Here is a 12,286-nt window from a genome sequence, read left to right on the forward strand (position 1 = left end):
ACTAAAGAAAGCTTGGGATGTAATCACCACAAACATTGAGCACAAGAATAATGTGGGAGCACTTATGCTCCAAACTTAATTATACAATCTAAGAATTAGATGGATTAGTAATTGAACACAAATATCAAGGGTATTTTGAATCAATCTCATTAATCAAGGTGAGAATATCATTGATAAAGATTTCATCTCCATAACGCAATAGTTTGGAAAAGTCATTCGAGAAATCTACATCTACATTAAGTGGAAAATCGACAACTATGAAATTCAATGCTTTAGAGATTCTACTATTGCAACATGAAAAAATACCTGATAGAAATAATGAAGCTAAATCAACAAACAATTTTACCTCTAAGTTCGAGGGAAGGAAGACTCGATGACAAAATGTCTCATTATGAATAATGATATGTTAGGATTAAGGTGTCATTTACCTTACAATCCTATGCACATTTTTTTTTTGATGGAGGTCCATACCTGCGAGCACGACAGCCCAGCAAGGGCATGAAACCTACGAGCTACCAGCCCAGCGAGGGCCTTCACAAAGTAATTTTTGCCACCCAATATAGGGGCACAAGCCAATAGGCTGAACCTCTTCGGCTAAGAGCCAAGGACTGAGGGGTATCCATTTTCTGTCTCTCTGTCAAACCCCGGACAACTTTTAATACAATTATGAAACCACTTAATGTGCGTCCGGTGTGGGTTCACTTTCCCAATCTTCCTCTTTATTTTTGAGAGCATTCTTGTTTCAAAGCCATTGGCAACTCTATCAACTGCTTCTTGAAGGTGGATGATTTCACATCCTTCATAGGTCATTCTACTTTTGCTTGCATTTTAATTGACATTGACATCTGTATGCCTCTCCCTGGGGATGTGGTTCTTATGGTTGGGGATAGGCCATGAACTCAATCGTTGGATTATGAGGGCCTCCCCTTTCGCTATCGTAGATGTTTCTCAATTGGTCACTTAGCTTCGGATTGTTTTCTCTCTCTCGCCGTAAAGGTGCTACTACTTGGTGGTAATATGTCAGTGTTAATCACTTGACTGTCGAGGCTCTTGATTCTAATGACTCTTCGGATTACGCTGGAAACTGAGAAACCTACAGAGGATAAGACAATTAACATAGAGCAACATGAATCAAGGAAACCAGCAGTTGAAGAGGTACTTGTGCAGATTGAGAAACCATCAAAGGCAGAGGTACATACACAGACAGATCCACCGGAAGAAAATGTAAGTAAAGAGCAACAAATTTTTGACAATAAGGAACAAATAATAAAGGTAGTTGGAGAATCTAGCACATCAACAGGAAAATTCAGACCGACTAACATCACAGATGTTCTTTTGGATTCTATCAAGAGGATAACAGATTGCAATGCCTTAGCATTTAAGGCTATTGATAACACATTACCTATCTTGAAAATGATTGCACTAACCTGTAAGATAGATCACATTAACGATTCTTTAGGTAAATTGGACACATTGTCCAAATTTATTGCTGAATATGTTCTAACTCTGGAAAAGGTGAATGAGGATACCATTAAGGAGAGAGTTGACAAAGAGAAAAATACATTCTTTGAGACAACTATAAAGAATTGTTCGATCACTTGGACACACTTTTACCGGTACTTAATTCTACACTTTTGGAGTATAAGGAGCTATATAGAGAAGCATGTAAACCTCATTGTTTGACAGAGGATATAGATGAGGAAATCAAGAAGACACAAAAAGAGATCGATGATATTGCAGATAATTTGATAGGTTCTTTGGGACTTATCTCGATTTCTTAGCAGGAAATGGTAGTTTTCGAAGAGAAGTTAGAGAAACTTGAGAAAGAAAAGGCAAGAATAAGGTCTAAAGCCCGAGAACTCAAAAGTAAACTTGGTCCAAAATTGGACAGTCTCAGTACTCAACGGGTTGAATTATCTAAGGCAACAGTTCAAGGAGAGCGATCACCGGAGCATCAAATGTACTATCTAACTGGCATGATCCAGTAGACTGAGACCATTCTCTCCGACAACAACAAATTCATGCAGAGCCTAAATCTAGTTTTGGCAGACATTTTTTCAGATTGTAACCAACCGGTTACAGGCGATGAGGTAGCATTTTTTTGTATTCTTTGATTCTTTTTGACAAGGTGTCAAAGGGGGAGTAGTAGTATAGAGAAAAATAAGGAGTATTATGGAGAAAATAAATGCACAAAGGAGATCACTTGCTCAGGGGGAGCACACTTCTTTTTGGATTTCATTTTTGGATATCAGTTTTGGATTTTTCTCATGAGTGTTGCCATCAATGCCAAAGGGGGAGATTGTTAGCATTCTACACTCTAATGAGAATAGTTGATGTTGTCATTGATGGCAACCAACTGGCAACAGGTTTCTACACATGCACCAGCATCATAGATATCATACACCAGCAGGCACCGGCACCGACATGCACTTCCACCGGCATCCAGATTGCACTGGAAATGAAGTATACCGACACTCAGGCCGACATGGGATAAAGTTTTGTTTATGTGAATTGTTTTGTAAATGTAATTAACTATTTGTAAGCCGACTTGGTATATTGTATAGACCCATATATGTATGAGATCTCTTAAGTCATTTGGCATTCTACACTCTAATGAGAATAGTTGATGTTGTCATTGATGGCAACCAACTGGCAACAGGTTTCTACACATGCACCAGCATCACAAATATCATACATCGGCAGGCACCGGCACCGACAGGCACTTCTACTGGCATCCAGATTACATCGGAAATGAAGTATACCGACACTCAAGCCGACATGGGATAAAGTTTTGTTTATGTGAATTGTTTTGTAAATGTAATTAACTATTTGTAAGCCGACTTGGTATATTGTATAGACCCATATATGTATGAGATCTCTTAAGTCATTTTGAAGAATGTAATAAGAAAAAGAATGTAATGAATAGGAAATTATTGTATGAGGTGATATAGTGGACAACGAAGGTTTTGGTTAAGATATCTAACTGAGCTTAAGCTGGTACTGAACCAGGCATTTGAGATGCTATTTTGAGCAGTACATTGTATCGTATTTAATTATCCATATTGTAGTTAGTGAGACTCTTTTGAGCAGTGCGCTCCAGGCAGTTGGCTTTCCTGCATGTGCAAGCCCTTATTGTAAGTAGTATTTATTCATTGGCCAGTGAGTAAATATTGTGGGTCACAAATCCCAATGAGGTTTTTCCCACACCGGGTTTCCTCGTTAAAATATCTTGTGTTATGGTGTGTTTCTATGTTGTCTCTGTTATTTGTGTTTACTGCATTAATTCTTGTTTACCGGTACACTGTTTTGGGTTGCAAAGTTATAAATAAGTTTAAATATTCAAGTAACCGGTTAGACACTGATTCACCCCCTTCTCAGTGTCTTTGGGACTGTCTTTGAATCTAACAAAGTCCTCCCAGGATGAGGTTGTGCTTCTTTCTACTATTGTGGCCTCTGCTGGCCCCCTGGATACTACTGGTGTGAACCCCTCATGCCTTGAGGTTTCTTCTTTTGTTGCTCATGTTCTGCAACAATAGTCTATTCCTTGTGAATCTGCTCGAGGTGTTTTTTCTGCAGCAACAATCTGCTCTAGGTGCGGATAGTCCCTCTGAGGGGTTTCCCCACTTGATCTTACTTGCAATGATGTCTCTAACAATAGTATTGCCTAGACTGTTGTCCGTCGTATGCATAAAGGTAAGTCCTCCCCTCCCAAATTCCATATCAGGTTGGGGTGATTCTCCCCACTCTTGAGTTGGGTTCATAGCTTTTTGTTATTGTGTTGTTGGTTTAGTTGGCTTGGTTGACCTTTTAACAGTGGTCTTTTGACCTACTGTTATTGGCTTCTTCGACCTGAGCTTGCACAAGGCGAGCACCTGACCCTTGTTTTGATGCCTCATTTTTATTGTCTATGAGCCATTTGTATACAGAGTCAATTGTTAGTTCAACTTGAATATATTGTCACCAAGAAGGGAAAAAAATTAAACTTCAAAGTTGATTCTCGTTTCCAATACAGACATCACTTCGATAATCATGAAATGTCAGCTGATTCTCGTTTCCGATACTAACACCACTTCGATGGTCGTGAAATTTCATATTTATTCTCCTTTCGATGATCATTCGATTTATGAGTTTTGCCAAAATGGTTGTATTCTGAGAATAAAATTCCATAGCTAAAATTTTGAAACTGAACAGGTAACTTCCGTATAAACTTCATATCTAAAAGAAATCTGATCCTGAGATTTACAGCATGGTATAGAGGATGTTCCACCCACAGGATGTATTCCTCTCAGGGGTGGAAGTGTCATAATAATATTTCAACTCTGCAAACAAATAATCATGGATTTTTTCAACTTCCCTGTGGCCACTAAACAGTATACCCTAATCTAGCAATTGTCTGAGGTGGAATAATCTTAACCGTGACTACTATACTAACATATATATAGAGGAGACCGGTGATATATCTGCATTAGAATGAAAAGCTCTGCAATCGCCAAAGTGCCTATGAATAGAATTTTGTACACACTTCTACAATCAACATTCTAGTTGACAGAAGAAACAATACTCCCATATGCATATGCTGCGATGCGATCAATCTCGCAAATCTTCTGAGGGTGTCTTTGCTCCGCCTGAATATGATTCCAACTCGAAGGGGGACTCCAAATTGCCCAGGTGCTTGAGTATATTGAATGCTGTCAATTGTGCTTACTGCACCAACAAATGTCTTGCTTCTGTGCGGTGTATTATTTACTTTGGAGCTTCTTTCAACCAGCATCGAAGATTCAGCCACAACAAGAGGCCACCACATTTGTCTTCTCTGTTTTCTTAACAACCTTCGGCGCAGCTTCTTTTCTTGATTCATAACATTGTGAAGTGTTCTCAGATAGTTTCGAGAATCATGATCCCTAAGTACACATCCATCAGAACCATATGCATGTGGGTCGCTCAGGGTTTCAAGCGGATGGGGAGAATTCAAAAAGGCCATTTGAGCAGCCCGCACTTGCACTTCCCGTGATGGTTCATTATCACTTTCATTGTTCAAGATGTGGCGAAGAATGTACAAGCCACTCCCAGAAGGGAGTAAATGGTGAGGAGGAGAAACTTGGTCATCAGGTTGTAGAATTAGCAACTGTCCCATTGGGGCATACAAGAGTCTCTGCAAAAAAAAAAAAATCAGAACTTGTGACAATGAAACTCTTTGCTTGGAATACACAGAATAGTATTTGAAACGCTATTACAGAGAGGGCCAATACCAGATTGTCAAGGCAAGGGTGATTGCGAAAACTGGCATTTAATCTCTTTAAAATTTCTGCAACATGATCAGGATAATGGCATGAGAATGCTCTGGGTACAATATCCCTGTGCATCATTACTGATTGTATGTGACTTGTAGGGAGGCCTAATTTTTTAAGTAGATGATCACCCCCGCACATTATACATGGTGATCCAAATGTTATAACTGGCAGCAGCAAAGACACAGGAAGCACTCCTCTTATCAGAAGCATCAAATTTACCAACACAGAAAGACTTCCTCCAAGTGAATGGCCTGTAAAACGAAAGCGAGCATCCTCTCCATGTGTTTTCAGATGAGAATGAATCTCAGGCAACATTTGTTCGTATATACCCTTAGCTGCTTCATAGATTCCTCTGTGTACAAGAACTCCCAACCCCTGAACAGGAACAATCCAAAATCCAATAGTTAGTTTTCAAACCTCAGGTAGAAATATACTAAGTTTTGTTCATGGAAAAAAGATGTTACAAACATTTATTCCCGTTTAAATGTTTTAAGTGCATGGTATGTATCTCCTAACCAATATACCAAACAGGGTATTGCAACGAGGCATCCACTTTATTACTTTAGTCAGTTCTTCTTCGCATGTAAGAGTAAAATGCTTACAAGGCAAAGATTTTTACACACGTGTACATACAAGATTTCTTATGTATGATTATGGATTCTCAATCAAAAAGACCAAAACGAAGTAAATATATAAAGCAAAGACTACGTTAGTGTTTAAAATTATACTATTCGATCATAGTTACCAGGTTTAAAAATTCGATTCATTCGGGAGGTCAACAAAAATTGGAAATCCAGAATTTTCAAAAAATTTCTAGAGGAATTGATAAGTCTGGACCAAATTGGACAAATATGACCAATCCAAAAAATCCATGGTATCTATGTTTTTTGTGGTACAAGAAACCAACATTTTCAAAGTAGCTGTGGATATGGATCTTCAAGCAAAAGATCAAAATGAAGTCTTTACCAAAGAACCCACTTTCAGCAGTCTAATGCTTGTGTGGCATGAAGAAGTCAAGATTTGCAGGCATATATATACTGAGATGTGAAGCACCGATATAGATCCTTCACTAAAAGACCAAACTAGTTGGCAACCTACTAACTTTCATTACTCTAGTGTGTGAATATATTAAAGTACGCTTGTGTGGTATAAATAATGAGATTTGCAAGAATATACATGAAAAACTTCTTATGGAAATGGTAACGGACTATTTAATAAAAGGCTAAACCAAGTATGCTTATGGGGCATAAAGACACCAAGATTTGCAGGAATGTACATGAGACTTCGTTATGGGAATGGTAACGGATTATTTTACTGAAAAGATAAACCAGGGTTCTTGGCAACGCATCCACTTTCATCAGTCAAATGCTTGTGCTGTGCTTTCAAGTAAGTGAATCTCTTGTTTAAAATAGGTTCAGATAAACCTTCACCATTCACAAAACAATATCTTCTCATAAGCATCTGTCCAATACCATTGCTTACCTCAAATTGGATGGACTCGAAAAATAAATTCGCTTGCCAAGAAGCGAAGGACTCAGAACCCTGCATAAGCAAACGCACAAAGCAGAATATGAATAGCCAAAACCATACTTTATAGAAAATACCTATTTATAGGTCTGCAAAACAAGCAAGCATAAAGGAAAGGAGACGTTCACTTTATGGTGATTAAACAAGATAAGAATATTTGAGAATTTAGGGAGAATTGTAATATCAGTAGCCTTCCAAAAGTTCTCACCCAAAGAATATACTATTTACCTGAATAACGAAAAGTCGTGTATGAGTGCTTTCCTCGTCACAAACGAACCATTCACATGGAGAAGAATGTATTGACTGTAAATCATTTGCAACAGCTTGCTTTGTTTCCTCCTCAGCGGCCACTACTGCAGTCACAGAACTGGTAGCTATAAATGAAGCCACCTCTGACTTGGAAAGGCTAGAGATCTCATTGGAAAATTCGTTGTGTGTTGAAGAGTTCATTAAAGCTCCCTTATATTCACAGCCAGGAGTAACCTCTATTGCAACCTCTTCATTGCTCGCAACTGCCTTGATCCCTGGTGCCTCACAGTCCTTATCTTCTTCTCCAGCCTGTCTGGTCTCATTTTTCAAATTTTCGTCAACATCATGCTCATTTTTTTGGTTGGATTTAAATGGCAGTAAATACTTAGTTTGTGAATGCAAATAGGAAGCTGCAGCGGCTGCTATTTCATAAGCAACCGCTGGGCTTACAGTGAGCCTCCTTTTTGACTTTGCTTCACTGCCGTGGCTGTTATTTTTCCCTGACGATGTAACCAAAGACATATCATTTGCAGCTAATTCCTTCACCTTCTTAGCAGCTTCCATTTTCTTCTCCAAAGATGAGGTTATAAATCTAAGGTGGTGATTCTTTAAGAGTTCATTCGGCTGCAGTCATAGGAATCACAAGTAAATTTTAAGTACTAATTAGATTTTGTGGGAAATAGAACGTTTCTAATAGGAAAGAATAGTAAGATAAATATCCAACAGGTATAGCATGGGTTACTAATTGTATATAGACAAGTCCCAAAAAACTCCTATTTCAAATATCGAATAAGTTGGCTATTGAACATGCCTTTCAAAAAATTTCAGCAGTTTAATCTAATAGATTGTAAGAACATTAACGACTCATTGTTTCAGTGTCAAGTTAAACAGAGTTTAATGACCTCCATTGAAATATATAATTCCCTATCCAAATGATATTTAAATCAAATGTAACATCAGGCACCATCCCTCCTGTGTTTCTTGAAGCATTTATAAAATAAATGTGTTCATTCACAAAAATAGCAGGGCACAGCATTGCCATTGATGAGACGTAAACTACTCAACATGTTCTCATAAATGAACTTATGAGAGTTATTTCTTACTTTGAGCTTGCTAGAATAGTAGTCAAAGGCTATCAGGATGCGTTGGTTGGGGAGAAATTCTCCAGCATTGACTGGAGAAGAAAAGTTTTGGAGATCTAATTTGGAAAGCCACCAAAGCCTCCACGAGATCTTACCAACTGTCTTAAAGAATTATCTGTTATTCATATTCTCATTGATCTTAAATTTGAAGATGCTATCCCATTACTTACCAACCAGAATTATTGAGCATTCCATTAAAAGGGGAATAAAAAATTGGTAAAGAGGAAAACAAAAGATATTCAAGATGTGATGCTTACATATGGAAGTGCTATATTTGAAGATGCTATCCCATTACTTATTCAAAACAGAGTTATTCGACATTCAATTGAAGGAAAGGGCAAAACAAAAGACATTCAAGGATGAAATGCTTACATATGGAAGTGCTATTCTTGTCTCACATATTCAGAATCTAAAATCTATTTTTTAACACGGCATTCAGACAAGGCTTCCCCAAAGAATGGATATGAAATTTTTCCACAACATTCTTGTGACAAGGGGATACGCATATTCAACTAGAAGGAGCACCAAGCGATTACAGCACTGTTAACTGGAATACCCCAGTAGTCTCCCATAGAAAAAGGGGTACTCTATGAGTCTAACCTATTGGACCTAGGCTTGTAGACGAAAACGCAAGTTCAAATGACACATATGACATACAATGCAAGTTAAATGACACCTGAAAATGATGACGCTGAATATTTCAATAGAGGTTTTTTCTCTTGTCTGACATGACCTCAATTGGGAAAATTCTGAACTCAAATGGCACTCATGACATACAATGAAGTTAAAATGGCAACAGATAAAGATGACAATGAATTTTCCACTCATTTGTCTAAAATTCAATAAAATGAAATGGTTCTCATGAGTCATACCTTAATGTTGGGAATTTTATATGCCATATTGCACAGTTGCGACAATTGGGCAAAAAATTTGATCTCAGACAGAGAGACACGATGCAGGAACCTGGAGAAAGAGTTCCTATCATGCTTCGCCTCAGTTCCGGGAGCCTCTAGAATATGCGATCTTACAGACCTGTCATCTGTGTAGCAGCATCCACAAACGCCATCGTGATCATCTTCTGAACAAGAAGAGGAAGAAGAAGAACCCTGGTTCTTTAATGGTTCCATGACTGCGGCTGATTTGCAATTGTCCTTGTCCTTCCAAAATGATCTCATCTCCAGTATTTTTTCAACCCAGTTTCCACGCTCTACAGAGGAGATCCCCTCCCCCTCATCGGACTCACTGGGCTCGTCAAAATACCCATTTCTATTCCCATCTGCAACTCCGAAAGAAGGATCTTCTTCATCTTGATCATCAGAGTCAGTCCCCCCATAGTGCTCATAGGAATCTTCTTCTTCAATCCGGGATTTCTCTTGTAAGGATTCCCTGAGGTTCAAATCCATGGTTCCATTCAGCAGTGAAATATTTGAATCTTCATCCAACTGTTTTCCAATGTTGTTGTGTTCCCTGCCTCCCTTAACAAACCAAAAGAGCCTCAACGGAGAACGGCTGGTCTCTGCAACTGATCCGCCATTTACATTTGCATTGCGAGGAGAAGCACTGCATTTCACATTACTATGACGGCCTTTAAAGCTCGGTACAGACACAGTGTGCGTCTCTGAAAATAAACTCACGGATCTGCCCGGCTGTGTGCAGGAAAAGGCCTCCATCCCCAAGTCTTCTCTTTTGATTGTTAAAAAAAAGAAAAGAAATCTCCACCGCCAAGAAACTTAAGTTTGTTGAATTGAAAATGCACTTTTTAGTGATGAATCCAACCGTCTCGCTCAAGCACCCTCGATTTCCGCGAAGAAAATAAAGCAAGCCGTGCGTGTTTGACTAACTATGAAACAAACTGAGGTTTGAACGGTCGGCGTCGAAAGTCTCTTGCCGCCCCATGGATTTCTCGTGACGTGCGCCCAAAAAACAAAAAGAAACCGACACCCAATTCATCAGGACTCTTCTCTTCTGCTTTCCTCAGAATGCAAACTCACCGAGCCAAATTGTATTTTTCTTCGATTTCTGCACACATAAAACGAAGATTTATGAGTTCTACCGCTAAAAACACAGAATGAGACAAAATTGGATTTTCTTTTCGCTCTTGCAAAATTTCTACATAAAAGTAACTCTAGCGCTCATTAATGCTGAACAATGCAGAAATCATTTTCATGATACAAAACCTGAAAAAAATGCTGTAAAAACGGAGGACTTTTGAGACTCGCCGGGATTTCGAGCTCTTGCGCTTCTTTAACCAGAAAACGCTGCCAAGCGCTTCTATTTCTCTTAAATTTAAGCCGAGATCGGCTTAAATTTAAGAGAAACGATATTTGAAGCTCAGCAATTTAAATCGTTTATACCTTTCCTGCACACTTCGATCTGTCAACTTTCCCTATCTTCTTGTATTTTGAACTCTTCCCACCTCAATTGCCCTAAAAATAAAATTTTGAAAAGAAACACCTTAAAATCAGACAAACTTCAGAGAAACGAACTTTTCTTTTAAAATTTAAATTTCTCAATATTTTTTTATAGAAATCGTCTTTGCTTTGTTGAAAATGCTTAAACCATGAAAAAAGGGTCTCGCTACTGAAGCCATGATCAAGGAACCGGTTAAAGCTAATGCAGTTCAAAAGAGAGAGAATTTCAATAGCTTATGAGGACAGAAAGAAAAGAAAAAACACGAACCATCAGGTAACGTATTTACATCTTTAAACACTTATTTCGATAGAATCGGAAGAAAACTCCAGAGCATTATGCATCATCTTTTGAAAACAACAATGATCCAATAATTCGTCAAAGAAGAAAGGTCTTGAAGAAAACTTGGAACATTGCAAACAAAAATTAAAAGACAGCTGTATCCAGCTATATTAATCATAAATTTAAGCAATGTTTGAGCTGTCCTAATGCAAAATTTGGTGGTTAAGTTGTGATTAAAAATATAAATCATGAAGGCGCTGAAAATATACTGTGAAGAGAATAACAATCTCTGCGGGGATTCGACCTCTGCACCTATGCATTAAATTCAAAAAAGGGCTCACTTCTATGCTTCTACATTCATTGGGTCCAAGGAAAAAACGACCGAAGCAATTTCTGAGATGTCCTAATTCAAGATTTGGTTGATCAAGTTGTGATTACAAATATAAATCAGAAGTGCGCTGTAAATACACAAAGTTGCAATATACTGGGAAGAGAATAACAAACTCTGCGGGCATTCGACCTCTGCACCTATGCATTCAATTAAAAAAAAACTCAAAGAAAAAGGGCTCACTTCTATGCTTCTGCATTCATTGTGTCCAAAAACTAAAAACACACACCGAAGCCCGATGTTGGCAAAAAGAGAGACAATTTCCCCTGCCTCATACCTTGGCAACCAGATCTTTGGCCCATCAAACTCCTCTGAGCTTACAGTAGTCAAATCCTCTGAACTTATGCTTCCACTCATACCCAGCACGGTTCAACACGTGGAGACTCCATTTACACCGGTACTAATATCATGGCGCTCTCCTAACAAACAAAACAGGGAAATCCGAATATGTTATTATTATTCTCGATTCACGCAGAATCTGAATATTTTTTCCACGGTTCCTGATCACCAAGCCTCGAGTTTGTCGAAAAATTTAGACGAATTCTCAACCTGTTGTCCGCCCCTTCGAACAACAACGAGGTTGGCACTGCCACATTTAATAGCACACCATACTCTTGTTGTGAACGACAATTGGAGTGTAGTTCCTTGAACAAAACATTACTTATTCCCACACGGCTTTCTGCCGTCTGACCGCTGGGAAGGGGTTACAGCAAAGTAATTTGGCAGGCAACCCCTGGAAATGGGTTCGCGTTGCTTACGTGGTGGACACGCGTTGCTTACCCCAATGCCCTAGCTTTCCGTCTGGAGTGTTCCTTTTTGGGCAGCTCAACGGTCTTTTTTGACAGTTTGGGGGGACAATAAAGGCCTCCAAAAACTGGTTTAAATTTAATTAATTAGAGGAGTTTGGTCATGTGAGAGGAGTTGGGTCTTTAGGGCTAATTTAAATGTTGCCAAATCACACACCTCCACCTCTCTCTTTGTTTTTTAAATTATTTATT

General features: G+C 38.7%; 1 protein-coding gene across 3 annotated transcripts; it reads right to left on the reverse strand.

The window, feature by feature from the left end:
- Positions 1-4,175: 4,175 nt before the first annotated feature.
- Positions 4,176-11,980, reverse strand: LOC131042086 (phospholipase A1 PLIP2, chloroplastic). 3 transcript variants are annotated; one of them, XM_057975393.2, is made up of 7 exons: positions 11,566-11,980; positions 10,387-10,635; positions 9,082-10,228; positions 7,047-7,691; positions 6,774-6,833; positions 5,250-5,666; positions 4,176-5,152 (listed from the first exon to the last, which is right to left on the reverse strand). In XM_057975393.2, exons 3-7 carry the CDS (start codon positions 9,877-9,879, stop codon positions 4,499-4,501), a joined length of 2,574 nt encoding a protein of 857 aa, XP_057831376.2. In that variant the 5' UTR covers positions 9,880-10,228; positions 10,387-10,635; positions 11,566-11,980; the 3' UTR covers positions 4,176-4,498. The 3 variants fall into 3 exon arrangements, with proteins under 3 accessions (XP_057831376.2, XP_057831377.2, XP_057831379.2); XM_057975394.2 differs by having other exon boundaries at positions 11,472-11,980; XM_057975396.2 differs by lacking the exon at positions 11,566-11,980 and adding an exon at positions 10,889-11,033.
- Positions 11,981-12,286: the final 306 nt, after the last annotated feature.

Source organism: Cryptomeria japonica, chromosome 2 (assembly GCF_030272615.1).
Source record: "Cryptomeria japonica chromosome 2, Sugi_1.0, whole genome shotgun sequence".
NCBI classification, from domain to species: Eukaryota; Viridiplantae; Streptophyta; class Pinopsida; order Cupressales; family Cupressaceae; genus Cryptomeria; species Cryptomeria japonica.

What these genes read in the sequence shown, in the direction of transcription:
- LOC131042086 (XM_057975393.2), bottom strand. Translation starts at nt 9,879, where the DNA reads ATGGAGGCCTTTTCCTGCACACAGCCGGGCAGATCCGTGAGTTTATTT. An exon ending in TCGAGTCCATCCAATTTGAG is followed by an intron (nt 5,667 to 6,773) that starts GTAAGCAATGGT and finishes GTTCCTGTTCAG; the next exon opens with GGGTTGGGAGTTCTTGTACA. An exon ending in ACCCTTGCCTTGACAATCTG is followed by an intron (nt 5,153 to 5,249) that starts GTATTGGCCCTC and finishes TTTTTTTTGCAG; the next exon opens with AGACTCTTGTATGCCCCAAT.